Source organism: Halichoerus grypus, chromosome 1 (assembly GCF_964656455.1).
Source record: "Halichoerus grypus chromosome 1, mHalGry1.hap1.1, whole genome shotgun sequence".
Classification (NCBI taxonomy): domain Eukaryota; kingdom Metazoa; phylum Chordata; class Mammalia; order Carnivora; family Phocidae; genus Halichoerus; species Halichoerus grypus.
The window spans coordinates 94535092-94556847 of NC_135712.1; the positions used below are offsets into that span (position 1 = coordinate 94535092).

The 21756-nt window shown below is 35.3% G+C and overlaps 1 protein-coding gene across 2 annotated transcripts in view; it reads right to left on the reverse strand.

Moving 5' to 3' along the window:
• Nucleotides 1-14113: 14113 nt before the first annotated feature.
• Nucleotides 14114-21756, reverse strand: part of LOC118548702 (uncharacterized) — a 627159-nt gene continuing 619516 nt past the window's right edge. For both annotated transcript variants that reach the window (XM_078069499.1, XM_078069492.1), the window contains 2 exons: nucleotides 20865-20993; nucleotides 14114-16063 (listed from right to left, as the gene is read on the reverse strand). In XM_078069499.1, coding sequence (XP_077925625.1) covers nucleotides 15912-16063; nucleotides 20865-20993 — 281 coding nt within the window. In that variant the 3' untranslated portion in view covers nucleotides 14114-15911. The remainder of the gene's footprint in view (nucleotides 16064-20864; nucleotides 20994-21756) is intronic.

A 21756-nucleotide genomic window follows, 5' to 3' on the forward strand; every position in this document is an offset into this window, starting at 1 on the left:
GTTCCACTCTTCATCTCCTTTCTCAGATAAAATTAATAAAGTGGTATTATAGAAAAGCTCATGCTTCAAGGACCCCAATAGAGTATACTTAATGCATCAATATTATTCATTTAGCAAACATTTATGGAAGGCTAGCCATGAAGGCACTATCTTTGGTTCTGAGGAAACAACAATAAGAAAGTATAGTTTAGGTCTCTGTTTTGATATAGTTTTAAACTTGGGGGAGAAGACCAGCATTGAGTAAGAATTAAAAGTTTGCTAGGTCACATGATGAAATTTAGGCTACTATGAGGGTATAAAATATGATCAGTTAGTGAGTGATGGACAGTTAATTTATTGCAGAAAAACAGAAGGTTTCTTTGAGAAAATGGATGTTCGAGCTAATTTCTGCAGTGTGCATAGGAGTCAAGTAAGCATTGGGAGCCAAGTTGGGGATGATTATCATATTAAGTGATATAGTCCTGCTTTGTTTGAGCATTAAGTTTCTCCTTGCTTTACAAGGGACAAAGAAACTTTGGAAAAGATCTCAAATAAGGCTAACACTAGAGTTTAGGATATTTTTGGAAAGCTAGTCGAAAACTCCTTGCCCTGGACAGTTCTTATAAATAGTTAGGGACAACTCATACTGGTATCTTCTCTTCAAAAAAAATCCATGGAAACAGCAACAATACAGTACATCCATAACTGATGTAGTGATTTACAATATCCAGGCTCTCATGCAAATGGCAAAATTGTGTGGTTGTCAGGATGTTTGCTACAAAGGCAGAAAAAATCTGAGACAGCGATTTCCCCAAATGTGGTGACAGCCTAGTCATAAAAGAACATTCTACCTTATTGTTATGAATATATTAATCATTCCAGTGGTTTACTGTAAGTATCTTTTACCATTTATAAGAAAGCATCTGTTATGACTAGATGAAGGATCAGCTGCCAAGTATATAGCAATTTTGTTTTTAAGGATTGCTTTCTAAAGTACTCCCATTCCACCCTTCACTTCATTCAGGTGCATGTATAAAGATATAGGAGGTCATTTCCAGAATTTTCTGGGTCAGTAGAAGCAAATTCTTGAAGAGGTTCATAAGATAAAGTTTTTGCTTTTCTCAGAATTTGAGTATTTCTTTGAGATCACTCCATCCCATTTTCAAAGAGTACTATCCCCCCCCCCCCAACAACCCCAGGCCACTTTCTAGGACTATCTTCAAGGTTAATGTTTAAGTGTTAATTAAGCCTAGCCATCTCTTAAAAGATAAGTAAGTAAACAGGCTAGCCTTGATAACAAGGTTTCTAAGACAGGACATAAAGGAATGTTAATGCATCTTTCATAATGGAAGCAATATGTTTATAATCTTAGACTTAAAGTAACTATGGTTACAAAGCCTTGTGCTGTCTCACCTTTACTTGATTCCTTTCACTGGGGATCCACCTCTGTCATCAGGTGAGAGTCTCCTTGGCTAATGGCACTCAGTTTGTCACCATGAGAATACAAAGATTAAATACCGTGTGAATAGAACGTGCACATTTTTTTTTATCTGCTTCAGAAGTGTCTTTTCAAGAAAGAAGACTTGGTCAACAAAGAAAGAAGTGTTCTCAGTTTAAACCAACTTTCTAAATAAAAAACATTGGCTTTCTATTGTACCTGAAGTGCTTTGTTATCAATGATTACCTAGCAAGTACAAGTCTTTAAACCCATAGTCCTGATGTTGACTAAGTGCTTCAAAAAGAATTTCTGAAGATACTTAGGGTGAAAGGGTCAAGAAGAAGATTTTATCAGGATCTAATTTAAAATACTGGATTTAGGATAAATCGCTGCAGACGTCTTCTCAGAGTGTTAAGGACATAGGAAATTGCTCAAAGCGTAACATTAGAAACAAAGCAGGACTCAAAACGTATATATAATCTATTTTATAAAACAATATAAAATGTATAAAGATGAAAGGAAGTACCTGAAAACATAAATGGTGGTTATTTCAGGGGTGAGATTATGGGTGATTTGCCTCAATAAACATATATTACTTAAAAAATCAGGAGAGAAACAGTAAGCTTTACATAATAATCTATTTTAAATAACAGCTACAGCTTTGGCAATTATGAAAAGGACTCACTCTTAATCGAGGACACTTTCAGAGGAGGTTGGCAAATGATATCAGGAGCCATGGAAGCACCAATGATTTTTCACCTGGGGAAAAAAAGAATAATGAAACATGAAGGCTGGCTCCAACCATTTGAAAGACTGTCAGGTAGAGGAGTATCAAGACTTATTTTCCAAAGACTAGAAGTTTTATGGAGTCAGCACTTGTCTTAATTTAAGAAAGACATTTCTAGCAATCAGGGAAGAAACCGATATTCAAAAAGAAGTTGGACGAGTATCAGACAGACAGTTTTGACATCAATATTGAGTGAGAACTAAGACTATGGGATTCTTAAGGTCCTTGCAATCCTTGGATTCAATTACTTTAAACATTGCTAACATATTTGCCCAATACTCAAGGGGTCAGAAGTCTTAGTTTTTCTTTTCCTCTTTTCTTCCCTCTACCCCACTCTCACTTTCTTCCCATACTGACAGAAAACACTGGCTTGTCCAAGGAGTCACTGGGGCAAATTGCCCTTGGAAACAATGCTAAAGGAACAGTCAATTCCTCGTGGTAACACCTCTGATTTAAGTAGAATAGAAATTCCAGAATACAGTGACATGTCCAATTTACCACAATGTGTCAATTATATACCATGAATAATAAGGTGGGGTTTCCTTGGCTTGGGGTTTACAGGGCCTTAAGAAAATTCACAAAGAATAATGTGGGCTCAGATTTCTACAACTCATCTGATCACACATTTGCACATGACCCTATTATCCATTCTTTTCTCTATTTCAACAATTTCCATACCATCTTACTCAAATATGGTCCAAGAGATTCTGTGGCTGAGCTTCCCAGACATCTCAGTCTCCTAGTTGAGGATGTCCCTTGTGAAGTCCCTAATGAGTATGACATCCCTCATCTCTCTTTGGCTTTAAGTAGGTAGCAAATATTTTTGTAATACCATTCTTTTAGGAACCAGTCAAACAGTATTAGAAACTTTGTTCCAAATACCAATAGCCATTTGTCTGCTAGTAAAAATAGCTGAATATAGATATTTAGAATTTTGGGCAATTCAGATATTTAGAAAACTTATTTTACTCAAAGGCATAAATGCTAGAGGAATGATTTAGCACTTTGGATATGTTTCCTTGATAAATATTAAAAATGTGATTTTTTTTTTTTTACTTTTCTTCTGAAATATAAAGCTATGCCATAGAAGGGAGAACTACAATTCTTTATTCTCTATTTTCTGAGAAAGTCTCTAATTTCAAATATATCATGTTACACTTTCCATGGTCACTTCCCATTTTCTGATTTTTTATTTGGGAAGTACTGTCCTGTACAAGACAGTATTTGTAAGAGACTGCAGACTTGCTCTCTACAAATGAGAGATTATAACAAGAGTAACTACCACAAAGGCTACTGCAGGCGTATTGGGAAAACTAATACACATACCGTCTTAAGCCAGCTTTCTGCAGTAGGTGAGAATGTGCTGTTATTATTATTATTGTCAACGGTATTGCTGTTAACAGACTTAGACTACATAGTCCATATTCCACTTACATTTATTGAGAATCTATATGGTGCAGGTATTGCACTCTATTTTTATTTAATCTTCTTGGTAATTTTGAGTCTTCATTTCAGTTTGTCCTTCTCTGTTCAGATGAGAGATGGGCTAGATGAGTGATGGGTAACAAGGAGGGCACTTTTTATGATGAGCACTGGGTGTTATATCTAAGTGATGAATCACTACTTTCTATACCTAAACTAATATTACACTGAATTAACTTACTGGAATTTAAATAAAAACTTGAAACAAAAATAAGTAAATAAATACATAAACTCATTGCTGGGATTAAATAAATAAATAAATAAAAGATTAGGTATTTTGCTTGCATCACACAGCTATTCCTTCATGTGACAGCCGTGTTAAACCACTGTCCAAGATACTCAATTGGTACAGGACAAATGTGAGATTCAAAGTCATGTTTCTGCAAAGCTCTCCATCCTGCTGTGATGGAGAATGCTGTGAAATATTAATGAAAACAATGTATCTCAATAGGGACAAGCCCTCAAACCTCTGATTGTTTATGATATTTTGGCCTTTACATGATGTCCCTCATAATTAATTTTTATCAATAGAGGATCTGTCTTTTTTAACCATAAAAATCCTATGAATGAATTATCTTTCCAAATAATCTTATTAATAGAAAAGGGAAGAAAAAAAGCATTGATAAAATGGAAGTCCAAAAATGGAGACAGAAAATGTTGGCCAAGAAAGAAGAAAGAACAGGTGTTTGCCCTTATCCCACACTCCTTCAAACTGGAATATGGAAGAGCAACGCTCTTGTTTTTGTGGATATGTGCTAAAGAAAATACAAAAATCCAGCCAAGTTGTGCATTGAGTCTTATGAATATATAGAGAAGTGTTTACATGTCTTGAATTCAGAATGGAATTCTAATCCCCTTAGACTGTGAGCCAGATTTTAGAAGGCCAGTATAAGCCCACTTGCATTGTCTAATCATTCTCTCTTCTGGGAACATTCTAATTTAGCTAAAACTAGGATTTGGACTTTGCCTAGCTATAAATTAAAAGAATACTACATGGCTATGCAGCTCTGCTCAAGAGTTTATTTGCTCTTACATTAAAAAATAACTCAAGTCACTCTCAATGGATTCATTAAAAACCTGATTTCTCCACTTTATAGCTATTTTGCCTGGCAGATGGGATCTGGTTTTTTCCTTATGCTGCATTTTTTGAACTAAGTATATATGGTGGGATAGCAGTATACTCTCCCGCCAACAAAAAAGCCACATGCATATTTCAATAAAATCACATTATTTGGCATCTACTGTCCACATATGTTCATTTGGCTATTGCTAGTCCAAGCCAATTATAGCCACAAGGGAAATGAGTGTTTGAAATTTAAACAAGGAGCTCTAAATTTTGTAAGAGAGAAGAGGCCTCCTGACAGGTAGATCAGTCTCTAATTCATTTTTAATGCTGTTGACAATTCCATAAATCATTGTTTCTCTCCCATTATGTGCCAGCTTCTGTGCTGAAGAAGTTTGAAAAGAAAACTTCTCTATACTTTTGGGTGGGAGTTCAGGGCAAGGTAAGACTCCTTGAATGATCTTTTAAGGATGAGTAATTCACTATGTAGAGAATAAACAGGATTTCAGACAGAGGGAATGGTATGGAAGTATGGTGAGTTCAGGGGTAAAGCAATTCTTCGATGTGGCTAGAGGGCACATGGTGGAATGGATGTAGAAACGTAAGTGGGACACTACATCAAAAACTAATGATGTAATGTATGGTGATTAACATAACATAATAAAATAAAAAAAAGAAACATAAGTGGGAAGGGGATGGTAGAGATGATGGATTTCTTTTTTTTTTTTTAATTTTTTTATTGTTATGTTAATCCCCATACATTACATCATTAGTTTTAGATATAGTGTTCCATGATTCATTGTTTGTGCATAACACCCAGTGCTCCATGCAGAACGTGCCCTCCTCAATACCCATCACCAGGCTAACCCATCCTCCCACCCCCCTCCCCTCTAGAACCCTCAGTTTGTTTTTCAGAGTCGAGATGATGGATTTCTTGGTGCAAAGAGCCATCATCAAAATTTTTTAAATGAGGAACGCAAGTTCTATCCCTGTGAGTCCCAAGAAACAAAGTATTATATTCCCACAAATGTGAAAAGAAAACCTGATGCCCTCGTCTCAACAAAGAACGTCTGTACCAAACGTCTGAAGTTAAGTGGACAGATAATTAGGGGCAGAAGTTACCTGGAAATATTGTTATAAGCAAAGAACCAAAGCATGCAATATCTTAGTTAGATTACTCAAAGATTTTTTTTTTTAATTCTGATTTTTAAGGATCTGGTTGAGAACTGGGAGAGAATAAGGTACAGGTGAAATTAATGTGAATGTCTTTTGTATAAAATGAAGGTCACCCAGAGATACCACTTGTTTATTAATTTCTTATATACATGTCAAAGGAAAGTACACACATGCATTTTTTTTTACAGCAAAATAATGGTGGTTGAAAAGGTAACTAATTCCATGTGTCCGAATCAGCATCTGGAATACGAATGCACTCTTATTTGGATTTACCAAATTTTTATTACCTTCTAACATTTTCAGCGGTAGATTTTCATCCTATATGGTAGTGTTTTAGAATTGCATGCATAATATAGTCCAGAGCTTGGGTCCCAGAATCAGGCAAACCTGAGCTCTGTCCCACTTAGGAGCCATAGGGTTTCTGCAAGTTATCTGATTCCTTTAGGTATCAACTTTCTCAACTGTTAAAAAGAAAAATCAGATGCAGACTCATATCTACCAAGTAATTATTGTGACGATTAATTAAATTGTTTGAAAAATGCTTATTATAGTGTCTGGTGTATATTAAGAATGTGATAAATGTCATTAACCAATTATATAATTATTCTCATCACCCAAAGATAAACACACGCAATCAGTTTGAGAAAAGACATCTGTTAAAACTACTTTATCTATACACTGAGCCAGTTGATTCATTGCATTTTGCTTGATTAAATAATGATGTAAAGAATAATAACATACATATAATACTTTAGTGTCTAAGAAGTATTCCCTCATGAACAAATAATTTGGCACCAATCCTATGAGTTAGAAAAGATAAAATATTCTTATTGCTTGCAAAGAAGAAAAAAAAGAAATCAGGATAAAACATCCAAGAGAAAAATACCCACAAATGCCAGCATAGACAAGGAAATAAAGAGGAAAGCAAAGCCCTTCAAAAAGATTAATTTGTCACAACAAATGCTTTCAATCAGACTGGAAAAGACATCATATCAGCCAGTGAACTGACATTGTCAAAACGAATGATGGGGAGCTAACAAATATCAGACCTTTTCAACCTTTTTTTTTTTATAGCTAGCTACTTATTTCTCAAGTTTAAACAATTCATTCCAAAAGTAATATTTCAGTTATGCTTATGACCCATCACATATATCATCACAAAAATATCATAAAAACACTTATTTAAAAGAAGCATGATTTTTATGATACACAAGTTTGTAAAAAAAAGTACATGATTGAATAAAGTTTAAGGTTCTCTATTTTTAAAAATTATACATTTAGAGATTGAAATACAACCACCGTATTTACCTATTATTTAAATTATTGATCCATAAACTATAATATAGACTTTGAAGTGACAATTCTCAAACTCTATGATGGTGTGCTGAAAGTGTGGAGAAGGGTTCCATCATTTAGTTGAATACGGCCAGTCATTTTCCAAGTTCATATTTAATTGGATTGTCTTTTTAACACTTTGATCACTGAAAGTTCCCTTTTAAAAAATTGATGTCTGGGATGCCTGGGTGGCTCAGTCAGTTAAGTGTCTGCCTTCAGCTCAGGTCATGATCCCAAGGTCTTGGGTCGAGTCCCACATTGGGCTCCCTGTTCAGCGGGGAGTCTGCTTCTCCCTCTGCCTGCCACTCCCCCTGCTGGTGCTCTCTCTCTCTCTCTGACAAATAAATAAATAAAATCTTTAAAAAAATTGATGTCCAAGAATTGTTGAGTCTGACAAAGTGAAAGTCCAAGTATCATAAAATACGTATTGATGGAATTTCTCAGAAAGGTGATTGTGCCTAAATTGAAGTTAATAAATTTTTGTGGTCATATATATTCAGGTTTAAGATTTTTGTTTTATATACCTATAATAGAGTTATGGTTTTCTAAGTAGTACTGATCCCAGCTCATGTAATATGACTAAATATTCCAATAATTCATATTCCACTTTGACTACCATGATATTCAGTTGTTCTGCTTCCTGATCAAGGCTGGTAACCGTTGCTTTAGAAGTACATACATATTCAGATCATTTTAATTGAATTATTCTAAATTTCTCTGAATTGCTGAGTAAGTAAATACAAGGCAGTACACTTGGTTAAAGTTGTACAGAATAGATGCATTGATATCTTTGGGGTTTTTATCCTAAGTGCTCTCACACGAATGGGAAAAAGAAAAAAAGTTAATGCAACTTTTTCTTATGGCTACAAAGTGGGTGGATTAACCAATAATATTTCTTAGAGGTTACTTTGGCACATATCTGATAAATTTAAATGAAGAATTCATGTATATGGGACTTAAATCTAGGAATTATATTTATCATTCATTACAGAAACTGATAGCAGTGGCAAAAGAAGATATTGTTAAAATTTGTAGGTTAAATAGCCTTTCAAAATATAAAATTTGAATTATATATGCTGATGAAGATTATATAAAAACCTTTAAAATTCAGATTGTTTTTCTTGGAACACAGTGAAACCATTAGGACCATGAACCTCTTATCAGCTTCAATTCCTTAGATCTGTATTTAACTACTGCTCCTAGATACAGAGTGAATATCCAAAAAAGGGGGACACTGCAGATTTGGAAGTTCTGTGATACTACAGCTAGAATTCAAAGGGATTTTTGTAAAGCAAAGTTCACTGACCCTTCTAGCCAAAAGAATTTCTCAAATGTCTCAGAAAAGGCAATAATCAAAAAGCAAAAGATGAAAGACACAAGAAAGTCTTCATTCTGTGATGTATTCACTGTGGGACCCACTTCTCGGAGCCTCAGTTTCCTTGCCTATAAACAAAAAGACTAGAGGGGCTTTCAGGTATTTTCCAATTCTGTGTTTCTGTGATTCCAAGTAATGCAAGATCCTCTACTCTGTTTAAGTGCCTCTCCCTTGTTCTGGTTGCTCTTCTGACATCTAACATACGAGTTAGATCTCATATTATGAATAGAGGGTTATTTTAGCCTGATCCCATGTGAACTGATCCATACCACTATTTACTAGTTTTAAAATTTAAATATATGTGTCAAAGTCATGTGTTACTGGAGGTTTTTGTTAGTGAGAAAGATGATTTTTCTGAATGCTACACTGTGTACATTCATTTGTAATAATTTGGAATTTTAAATACAGTTTAAACCAAAGATATCTTAAATATATAATCCAAAAGGAAATTCTCCATAACATTTTACCAACAACATACGTAGGTCTTTGTGTGTGTGTGTGTGTGTGTGTGTGTGTGTGTGTGTGCACATAGAGCTGGAGATAATTTATGTTAAGTACTTAATAAATGATACAAAGATCATTAGCGAATAATACTTAGATCATAATAACTCTAGTATTATTAGAATTTACACACTTCAATTATGACATGACAACAACTCATGTAACCATTTAGTGATTCTCAAAAAGGAATTATATTCATTCCAGTGCACTACTAAACATTCTCTTTGGAATTTTTAAATAATTTAAATAATCCCCAGGGGTTATTCAAAATATGGTATGTAATACTATAAAATGCCCAGATGTTAGTAAAACTTTGGTCTTTTATTTTCTAATACATATTCCTATAAAACTTTTATAGTATTTTATTTAAAAAGAATACAATTTATTTCACATCTTCCTAATTGTCTTTAATGTTTAAAAAAGTATTTACTCAATGTCTCATATGAATCAGACAAGCAAGAAAGGAAGACCTCTTTAAAAGAGCTTTATCAACATTTTACTTTGCATTTCCAAAGCTCCCTTTTGAGAAATACTCACAGCAAATCCATGGGAAACTATAAAGTAATATAGGCCTTGCTCAGAATTCTCTCAGGCAATTACTAGAAACACCATAAAAATGTGTGATCAGGGTATACAGACCAAGGATGTTTCTGAGGGATCACTCGGTTATATATTTATTCTCATTTTTCACAAAAGGTGTTCCTTGGGATGCTAGTTTTTCAAAACACTCCTGAAGAAAGGAACTCCTAGTTAAACAATTCAGAATTCTTTACATACTATGTCTGTTCTATTGAAAATTCACAAATCACAATGGGATATTAGAGTTCCTAACAAGTATTGAAGTTGAGTCTACTATTTATTTCTGTTTAAGAAATTAGAAAACTAGAATTTCCTAGTTGTTAGTGTTGTTTTTTATTCTAAGACCCAAGCAATTCTCCCTCTTCCCCCTTTTCTTCTTACTAAATGCTGTGAATTTTCATTCCGTGGAATACTCATTGGGACGCACTGCAAGCGGCCTCAAGACTTTGGGAGCCTCGATACCATCCCTTTGGTATAGCCTCAAGGCCAGAGTGCAGTCCAGGGAGCAAGTATAGGAAAAGGGTACAAAATCTCGGAAATTCATGAGGGTTGTCCAAAACGAAATTACAAGTTTGATTAATATTTCATAGAGCCCAATGAATTTGCTGATTGTGTAATTTTTTTCCCAGCATGTTTAGAAATATAATAAAGTGGATGAGCTACAACTCTGATATGCATAGTGAAAAATGATTGGTCTTCTAGTCACTGCATCCCTAGAAAAAGTATTATTGTTTAAATGTGAAAAATGCCTTTGCTTCAGAATGCCTTGCAAATGAGAAGACCCTTATAGAAAGTATACTTTCAAATAACCAAAGTGTTTATAGGATATGAAAACTTTCCTAAGCGCAGGCTGTATGTGAGTTAAGTCATTTAAGTAGACCAATAACTTGTACTGAAGACTCTCTACGTGTTACTCAATTGGCATCAGTGAATTCTTCCTATAGGAAAAGAAAAATTCCTTGATGATTACAACAAAACAATGTGGATATACTGAAGGCCACTGAACTGTACACTTAAAAATGGTGAAGATAGTGAATTTTACATTGTGTGTATTTTGCCACAATATAAACAAAATAAATCATGTAACCTTGTTTTAAGGCACCCCTAAAATAGCAAGATTTTTTTTAATGCTTGAGAGAATTACTTGCTTTGTAACCAAACCAGATTGTTGGAAACATATAAAAACCCTTCTCTATCACTGGGAAACACTCTCTTGACCAAGAGAGAAGGCAGTGGTGGATGTTGAACAGATATGACAGTTTTCAGAATGAGAGAAATACTCTTTTTTTCCTTCTACTTCCACTACCTCAATCCCCATGCCATTCGAGTTGCAATAACATATTTGAAAGTATACTTCCATTTTACATGGCAAAAAATAATACAGTGTTCTATAAATGTAAAATGGTATTTCACAAGTTTTAAAAAAAAATATTTCATTTCCTGTAGTGGCATTAAGAGTAAAATCTGCTGTGTGGATTTTTAAGGTTAGGTGGAATACATTTGACTTATCAAAGTGTGTATTAATATAGGAGAATTAACAAATTTGTGAGAAATAGACTTAGCAAAGGATTAGTGAACTATAAAAGGATTGATGAACTATAAAACTCACTGCAAAGCTAAGAATGTTGAAAAACCATGGCTCTTGTTGGCTCATGTAGACTACTAGACTATAAGTTTATGAAAGCAGGGAACACATCCTTCTTGTTCACCACTGTTTTTTTTCATGTCTCTAACAGTATCTAGTGTTGTAGACACTTAATAAATACTTTTGAGTGAGTTAGGAAGTTCAAGATAGAGTTAAAATACAGAAAGTTGCTTTTTAGGCAATGGTTAAAGAATGACACTAATGAAGGTACTTCTCAGTTAATAAATTATTCAAAATATCACCAATTGAACATTTAGATGTCTAATAAGTCACAAGTTCATTATTCATGTTAATTGTTTGCTACCATATCCATCCAAATTCTACATATGGAATTTTATTCACAAACCAATACCCTACATTTCAAGAGACCAATATTGTCAACACTTAATTACTTAATAATCAATTCTTTACATGAATTTTTTTGTCTGATGGACTATTGCTGAATTTTTCTCCTGAAGTCTGGGCAATAAAATTGTACTTCAGAGATAGCCTTATGTTCTTTTTAAGTGGAGGCATTATTATTAAACTTTCTCTGTATTTTAAAGATATATTGGAAGAATATTCATTAAAACGTTAATATTCATTATTTAAATTAATTTTCTTTGAAATTTGAGCTATTTGTGCATAAATATTAAAATGACAAATGATTAAATGGTGTTTCATGCAATCCTGATAAAGGATTTAAAGATGAAAGAGTATGTATTTGGAAGAATATAAAAAAGAGGTATCCACTGCTTTTAAATATATTTCTTGGACTTTAATTATTGGATTTTGTGTTTTTTTATTTAGAAAAACCAAAATATAAGCAAGAAAAATAAAACATAGTTTCCACATGATTAGCTAAAAATGGTCAAAACTTTGGAATCACTTTGAAATCTATTTTAAAAGCTCAGCTACTTTGATTTTTTTTCTATTATAGAAACATGAAAAGTTATTTCAACTGAATTGCATACATAACTCCTAGAGTGTAGACAGTTGCTATTATTTGTTCACTTAATCAAAATGCTTTTTTAAATTCTTGCTACATCTGTATTACCAGGTCCTGGAGAAACCAAGGTGAAAGAGGCCCAGGAGAAGGCAAACCTTCGTTGCTATTTCTAACAAAGGAAATGCCATTCTTGCCACTAACTCTTGGAATGATTTCCAAGTTCTCTAAAAATAATTTAACCTGTGTCAAATAGCTGTCTCATCTGGAAAACTCAATAAATGAGTGTAGAAGTTAGAAAGAGTAGGGGGGAAGTTAGGTGTTAAACTGAAATGGTATATCCCAGGCATGTTAGATTGAAACTCCAAATTAGCCAGCACGCTTCCATACATCTGCTCCCTTTTCTTTAAACTTGAGCTATATTATTGCAGAAAAGCATAATAATCCCCACTCTGATCTTGCATTTCAAGGGAAAGAGCCTGAACCATCACAGCATAAGCACTTTTGTAAAGGGGTATTATGGGTGGATAAATTTCATTTTGGGGTCAGCATTTCTTCATTCAAAGGGCAAATTATATAGGGAGGAAAAATAAGAGGAGTAATATAAATTATTCTTCCCAATGACAATGATTCTAATTTGACATTGGACTTTAGTTTAGAGAGGGTATGCTTAGTAAATCATGCTTCATTTTAAACAATAGTTGAATTCTTTAAAATTTTGTGCAAATTATTTCTTGGAAGGCAAATCACCCTTTACTCTGCCTGAGCAGCTCTTTTACGTAGAAAGCTCAGGTAAATCCTTATAAAAGTAAAAAATATGCTTTATTTATTTGTTCAGAAATGTGGGTCATTATAGATTATTTTCTTAATGTGAAGCATTCTAACATGGCAATTGTTAAAAAATGAATTTTAAAATTCAGTTATATGATTTTCTCAATCTAAAACAGAATTTTCTTTTTTTTTTTTTAAAGATTTTATTTATTTATTTGAGAGAGAGAGTGAGAGAGAGAGAGAGAGCACAAGAGGGGGGAGCGGGAGAGGGAGAAGCAGACTCCCCGCTGAGCAGGGAGCCCGATGCGGGACTCGATCCTGGGACTCCAGGATCATGACCTGAGCCGAAGGCAGTCGCTTAACCAACTGAGCCACCCAGGCGCCCTAAAACAGAATTTTCTTGCTATTAAATTATTTATGATTCACATTTAGTATATGTTGGTCCACAAATGAAATGGCATTCCCTGTAATGATTTTCAGACATCTGCTAGTGTCCTCAAGCAGAGGACTGGATGACTTTTTGGAGGGATGACTTACCCTATGACTATTAACTTTTGCAGGGTACCACTTGAATCAAGATTTTTCAAGGGGACCCAAGGTAAAATGGAAACATTCTGGACTTTAAACATTTCTCTATTTTCTTTTTTGATATGAAAGACATCCTAAAAAGAATTTGTAAAGAAATGGGGCTACAGTCCCTTGCATTAGTTCCTGTTGACTAGGATAAGGAGGAAAGTGAAAATCAATTAGTCTAATGGGTCATGGGATAGTGCAAGGACAGGCACATACTTTGACTTTGCTTGCCCACTCTCATAATTTGCTTTAAAGCTTGGGGTGGAAAAGGGGGTGAAAGGAGATAATATATGGGCCGCCCGACATTTGCCAAGAACTGTGCTTCACATCTTACACATGGCTTCTCATTTATAAAAAGTTAAGCAATACATAAGGAAACAAATTCAACAAAAGAAATCTTACTCTTTTTTTTCCCCTGCCAAATCTAGAGTTTCTTGTCTGCCTTAATAGGAGATAACATCTCTAGTAAGGAAGAAAAACCTGGTTTCTTTATTCTTTTCTCGGCAGTCACTGTTTTTTTTTTTTTTTTAAGTCTCAAAATGAAGGGACTGCAGCGGTGGGTGGAAGTCCAAGAGAGAATGCTGCTTTTATACATCTTATTCTCTTTGCAGGTCAGATGGGAATAGCTGAGAGAAGCTTAAAAAAAAAAAAAGGTAAGGAAAATGAGCAAGTACTCAGAATACTCATAGTTTATTGACTTGATAAAAACCGTTTAAATGAATTTAAATATAACCATAAAACTTTAATTCTAAATACTGTAGATAGAGAAAAAAAGGTAAGATCATGACTCTTTTAAGACTAAACCAAATTTAAGAGTAATCTCTTAGAAAGTTACTTATCAAGCCCTTAATATAATTTAAAAACATTAAATTTGGCATGGCTGCCTATTATAGGAATGCTCTATATCTGTTAAGTGTACTGAGATATAGGAAATGTTAAGATCAGAAACCATACTGAATTGTTAACACCAAGTATTTTGTATAAATCCTTCAGTCAATTCTATCTTAAATTAGTTTTGATTTAAAAGTTACTCTAGGGACACCTGGGTGTGGCAGTCGGTTGGGCAGCCGACTCTTGGTTTCGGCTCAGGTCATGATCTCAGGGTCCTGATGTCAGGGTCATGAGATTGAGCCCCATGTGGGTCTCCACCCTCAGCCCACACTCAACATGGAGTCTGCTTAAGACTCCCTCTGCCCCTCCCCCGCCCCGCTCTCTCTCAAATAAATAAATAAATCTTTTTAAAAAAACTACTCTAGACGTTATACGTAAGTCAAATGTCTAGTCATATAACTTTAATATTTTCTATTTTTATCCCAATAAAACATGGATAACATGAGTAACATTTCCAATCAAGAAAATTGTTCTTTTTAATGTGAATTAACCAGTAATTTCAAGTTTTAGATGTTCATAAACTACTTGAGAGCAAGAAATACAATCATATTTATCGTTGGATCTTTCCTGGGCTTATCACAGGGCTCATGCTTACAAATAGCTGTAGAGCCAACCTGAATGATGAGCAATTTGGGTGAAGCTTACCCATATGGATTAAAAACCTGATTCCCAGCAGGCCCTATGCTATGGGAAATCCGTGTCTCCCAGAGCTGGCAAAGAACTTGCCTCAATCACTTATGCTCACTTTTTTCCTGTCTGCTGACCAGTGATGGGGATAACACCACTAAACATTTTGATGATTCATTATAAGTGTGCACGTCATACTTTTACACTGATTTTTATGTGGCGAAAGACTGAATAGTCTCCCACACCAAAAATCATGTTTGAAATTCAATACATTAACAATCTGAAGCAGACTTAGCTGTGAAGCAGGATACTGAGAATAAATAGATGAAATTCTAGACATTTCTAAAGAGGATCTAGCTACTTAATAGCCACTGAGGTCTTCAGTGAATAGGTGTGAATATTTCAGTGCAGTCCAACCTGAACTGAAAAGCAGTTCTTACTTCCAAATTTAAATACCGCCTGTGCATATAAAAAAAAGAGAGAGTTTTATTTATTAGTCCAAAATGTTACTATGATTGGGATCTTGAAAAAACATTCTCTTTTCCTTGGGCATGTTCTTCAGCAAAAGGCAGTTAGGAAGGGTAGCCTAGAGACAGGAACTTATGCTTGGAAGCCATAAAGTTGAGACGTCCTGTTTTTCACCTCACAACAGGCGCAGTTGGGCTGAAGATAGTTGAGTAAATCCATTTCTCTGCCAAAGTTAAGATGATGAACCATGGGTGAACCCTGGCAAAATTCTATTCACCCACTGAAAAGCTATTCGGTTACTGAGGATTGTCCAAATCATTTTCCTCACAGGTTGGACACATTCTCTTCGAGGGGCAAGTGCAGCTCCCATGAGGAGGGTTACAGTGAGCTCTGTGGATACACAGGCACTTCTGAGCACCGGGAGGTCCATAGTGGCCTGACCTGCATTCTGTGAGGTAAAAATAAAAACAAAGGCAATTCAAATGTGCTTTTTTTTTTTTTTTTATCACAGTCTTTTTACTACTCTTTCTTGGAACTGAATAGATAATGATAGATTTGTAAAAAATTCTGGTTTTCCCATGCTAGAATGTTATATAATAAAAAGACTTTAATGGAAAACAGGAGGAAGCTGGGAGTGTCAAGGAAGTTAGTGACAAAATTGAAAAGAGGAGAAGGCAGGACAGCAACGTAGATTTTTAAAGTGCCTTCTCAGAATTAGATTATTCAATAGAGCTTATAGCAGTGGCATTCTGAGGGATCCAGGGAAATTGGATTAGTTGTCTTGAGGTCAGAACAAGGCAACACTCATTCAGAATACACAATATATGAAATTTGTCTTTAGGTTGAAAACACAATTATTTGAGCTTATGTTGTTGAAAATGAAATGGCTTTAAATTCAACTCTTTCATCTCTTAAAATATGTCAAAAGGACCATAGATCCCCTGTGTACCTAACTCCACAAAATCCTGCTATAGGTACTATAGGGATATAACTATCTTTAAATTGAATTGCATTGTGATTGCAATTGGCAGAGAAATAAAGGGAAGGGATAAGAAGTGTTAGCTTTATGAAAATAACTAAACATGGACTAAAGGGGTAACGCAAACATCACACCCCAGCCTGGGTGCTTGGTTGGTATTAGTCTGAAATCGGTAGAGAATTAGCAGAGAATTAACAGGTTCTGTCTCTGAAGGACTGTGAGTTGAGGGAGAAAGTCCCACCCAGCCCAGCCCATGGAAACAGGAAATGGGTTCGTATTTCCTAGTCACTCAGGCAAGACTAGGAATTAATTCAATTTACCAATATCTAAGGACCGGAGAAATTTAACTTGCAATAATAACAGTTACCTAGCTCTATGTGGTTTACAAATTGGTTCCTAATACATTATTTCAGTTGGTCCTAACAAACACTTGTGAGGTAGGCAAGGCCGTGAGATAAGCTCTCTCATTCTAGAGGCAGATAAACTGAGGTTTGCTATGGCTTAAGAAACCTTCTTAAATGTTATATCCCAGGTTAATAGCAGGACTGGATTTCTAAGTTCTCATCTACTGCTCATTCATCATTTTGCACTACTATGTAGAAAGACAAGGTATCAAGTGTATATACAGAGAGAAGAAAGCCCAAATAAGAAATTAGAAAGCTGGGGTGCCTGGGAGCTCAGTCGGTTAAGCGGCGGACTTTTGGTTTTGGCTCAGGTCATGATTTCAGGATCATGAGATGGAGCCCCGAGTCAGGCTTCATGCTCAGTGGGGAGTCTGCTTGAGATTCTTTCCTCACCTCCCTCTGCTCCTCCCCCTGTTCCGTGTGTGCTCTCTCTCTCTCTCTCAGATAAATAAATAAAATCTTTTAAAAATAAAAAATTAAAAAAAATTAGAGAGCTGCAAAGTGGAAAATTTAGAAAAAATTATATATGCATGTGTGTGTGTATATATATATATATAATTATAAATATGAAGATACAGATACTAGAGCAAATTCTGAGTCTGTGGGCAAAATTTTGTTAAATATTTCCCTATTGCCTCAAAATTCTCTTTGCTTGTTTGGAGATTCAACCTAAATTTATCATGAGCAGTTGAATTTTTTTCTCTCTTGGACAATGAAGATTGGTTAAGAGGTGGTTTAGCTCTCTTGTCTCAATTAATTAACTAGATTTTAAATATGATATGAATGGAGACTTAGAAATCCATTTTGCAATTAGTTACTTTTACTAATTACTAAGCAGTAATTCAACTCCTTCCTAAATGAAGGTACAACAGGTAGGTAAAAGGAGCTTCGGAGGATATGCAAATGCTGCTCTGAAATGAATCTCTTCTTTAAAACTTCAGGCTTTATAAAATTAAAAAAGAATTATGTGTTATTTCAAATTTAAGCTAACACACCCACCTCTGCCCAGTGTGTGGGAGGATTACTTAGTTTGGTGGTAAGACCTAGTGTTCTTGTTTGAAAAGGAGTTATGAATCAGGATCTCTCCTGAGCAGTTCAGAATCTGATTTTAATTTATAAAAATACCACATTTTCATGTTAATAACGATGTGTATTTAAGACATCTGTTTGAATGTCTGCAAATGTTAATTTGCCAAGAGGGTGGGGAAATAATCCAATAAAAAGCTGTTACATTCTTTTATGAATTAACATTATGGCTGTTTAATAGGTCCTTTACCAGAGTTCAAATTAAAATGAGGTCTTTTATCTTTATAGCGCCCGCATAGACACAGCTGCTCACAGTTAATATCACAGATGAACTGTGCCTAATTGAAAATAAAAATGCAAATAAAAGACCCTGTAGTACATCTGTGGAGGCTGTGGGTACCCCCAAAGAGCCCATGACAAGAGGGGCCTTGAGGTGCCCACTGAGAATGCACACATTAATACACATGATCCATTGTCACGTGGTGATTTACTTGTGGATGAAAGAGCCTATGTGATACAGGAATTTAGTCCAAAGAAAGTCCATAGATGAGGCTTTAATTTCCAGCCTGTCCATCAGCTCTCCTGCTTTAGTGGCTAGTGTTAAGCCCCACTGCTGAGTGCTGCCCAATAGAATTTTCTGCAAAGACGACAATGTTCTATACTGCACTGTCAAATACCGTAGCTGTATGTGGCCACTGAGCACTTGAAATGTAATGCGTGACTGAAGTGAATTGTAAATCAAACCAAATTTAAATTAAACAGCCACCTGTGGTTAATGGACAAGGCATATTAGGCAATGTAAATAGATAACCAAAAGCAATTCCTATTCCTTTCTTTCCCTTGAGTGGTAACTTAGTGGGGATGTTAAAGTCTGACTCTGGACCCAGGTTTTCTCTTTCAAATCTCCACTCTATCATTACTAGCTGTGTAACCTTGGGCAAGTTCTTAATCTTTTTGTGCTTTAGTTCCTTCATCTATGAAATGGAAATGGTGATGACTGTAAAGCATAAATTAAAATGCTTGGCACATAATATACATTCAATAAACACTGGTGGTTTTCTTCAGTATTTAGATGAAACCACAAATGCTATAAGGGTTCTGTCTTTATTGAGCATTTCATTGGTGACATGGCTACTGTGGCTTCACCAAGGTGTCATGTAGATGTTTATTCTGACATATTTAGTTTAGATATGGCAAGGTTCAGGTACTTTTGTCTACCATGGCTCCATGAAGAATGCTGAGAAGAGAAGGCAGAATTTCTTCAACAAAAATTTGCTACAGACTATCATGTGCTAGACCTTGTTCTAAAAGACAAATAAAAGATAAATAAACACTGATTCAACTTAGAAGCTTATAGTACAGTGAAACACAAAGATTAGATATTTAAATGAAGCAGCTTTGCAAAAAAGCAATGTCCAGATCAATAAGCTCCTGAGTTGGAAGATGCCATAAGGTTCCAAGTCAGTATTCATAACCCTTTAACCTTATTCTAAAAGTCTATAAAATGGGAAGAAAAAAAGCTAGGAAAGGATATAACACCCTTGATGAGCTACTGGAGGTTCCTTATTCTGGCTTATATATAGATACTCACACATACAGTATTGTCCCCTAATCGCATAACCCAAAATCTGCAACCAGATTGTCTGCCTGGGTTCAAATCTTGGTTCTGCCACATACTACCTGTCTGTGCTTCAGCTTCTTCATCTGTCCAATAGTAATAAAAATAGCAACAACCTCATAAAGTGGTGGTAAGGATTAAATGAATGCAAGCAAAGTGTTTAAGATGGGGCCAGGCATTCAAAAAAAAGTAGCTTTTATTGCTATTTCTCAGAAGCAAGGTGGGGTGGGGGAGATTGGGCTGGTTTTCTCAGCATCATTGAGATTCCAAGTTAAAGAATCATAGATTAGTGCTGGAAATGATTTTAGCAATATGTAACCTCAACCCTTCTTTTTGGCAACGAGGAAAGTAAATTCTGAGATTAAACGCTCTACTTTGGGTCATAATCTGTGGCAGGGACAGACATTCAGGGCTATTGTGAAATGTATAAAACCTTTTCATCTAGTAAGCATCCATTAAGTCAAATAGCAAGAGATGAGTCAATTCAATCTACTTTCTCCTCTTTTTAAGAGAGTCCCTGGGGATTTAGAATTTACATTCTAGGTCATTCTTCTTGTGAATGGAAAGGACAATAAAAGATAAATCTCAGTTTGTTTCTCAGAGTCCATAGTCTCTCATGGTTCGTCTCCCCCTCCAATTTCCCCCCCCTTCATTTTTCCCTTCCTGCTATCTTCTTCTTCTTCTTTTTTTTTAAACTGAGGGTTCTATAGGGGATGGGGTGAGGGGATAGGTTGGCCTGGTGATGGGTATTAAAGAGGGCACGGATTGAATGGAGCACTGGGTGTTCTACGCAAACAATGAATCATGGAACACTACATCAAAAACTAATGATGTAATGTATGGTGACTAACATAACCTAATAAAAAAAAAAGATAAATCTCAATTTACAATGAATAGGTGGGAACTTGGTTCTCAAGAATACTATCTGGATTGTACCTTAATTGTCTTAATTTTAGTTATTTCTCTGAATACCTGTTGTGATCAGGGTGTTTAACTGCATCACTCAGAGGTACTTACAATGTGTCCTCTCTTAGTCATGGTGCTGGTTTGGGGTGCCTGTGATGGAAAAGCTACATACCCTGATTAATCATACTAAAGCAAGGTGACAAGCAGTGGTGGGGTGATGTTCTCTAATTGAGTCATGTTTTTAGTACTGAAATGTCTATATATCTCCGTGTAACCCATGAATCAGAGGAACATCATGAGGTGCTTTGGTTCATACCAGCATCACACCTGGCTCCGATTTTCCCAGGTGGACAGAAGCATTTTCCAGCTACTGGGTGGCAGGAGCTTTCTCGTTCACAGTCACAAAGTTGATGGCAATTGACTCCAAACATTCTAGGTGGACACTCTATCAAGGAAAGAGAAATGCTGAAAATTTAACCCTTTGAGCTTTCACTGATGCACATAGAGTGAGATTAAAGATAAGTTTCCTCAAGATGAAGTCCCGGGTAGCAAAGTGGGGTGGTAAAATGATATTTGTTGGTCAAAAGATGAGAGGGAAATTTTGGAATTCTCAGAAAGCGGCTGCCTTGTATACATGATTTCACATCAGGTCTTAAAATGGATTTATTTCGACAATGGTTTGTATCTGTTAGAATGTGTGTAAGCTTTTTGAAGATAGGAATTTAAGGAAGGAGACTGAGTCTACTAGCTAAGTGTATTTTAATGTTTTTCCTTAAAATGTTATTTATTGTGTACCTCCTCAGAAGACTGTAAGCTCCATGTTTTCTGCTAGATTCCCAGAATTTAATGCAGAAAGAGGCACATAACAAGTCCATATTATTGAATCACTAAATAATAAATGAATAAAGGATGGACAAGAAATATTATATGTAAGATTCTAGTGACATATGGGGATATGGTATGGGACTAATATATAAATCTTTTTAAAAGGCAATAACTTTGGTTCACATAAAGTCAAATTATTATCATTATATCATGGTTGCTGTAATCATAGGCACAGGAGTGTACATAATATAGAGGAAAATTGGACTTAGAGTTGTTTACTGAGCACCATGTAGTTTGGCACTGTTTTGAATTAGGCTGATCAGTCTTTTAGGACTTTATAATATCTTATCAAACTGAGTAGCCCAAATTCTCATCTCTCTCTC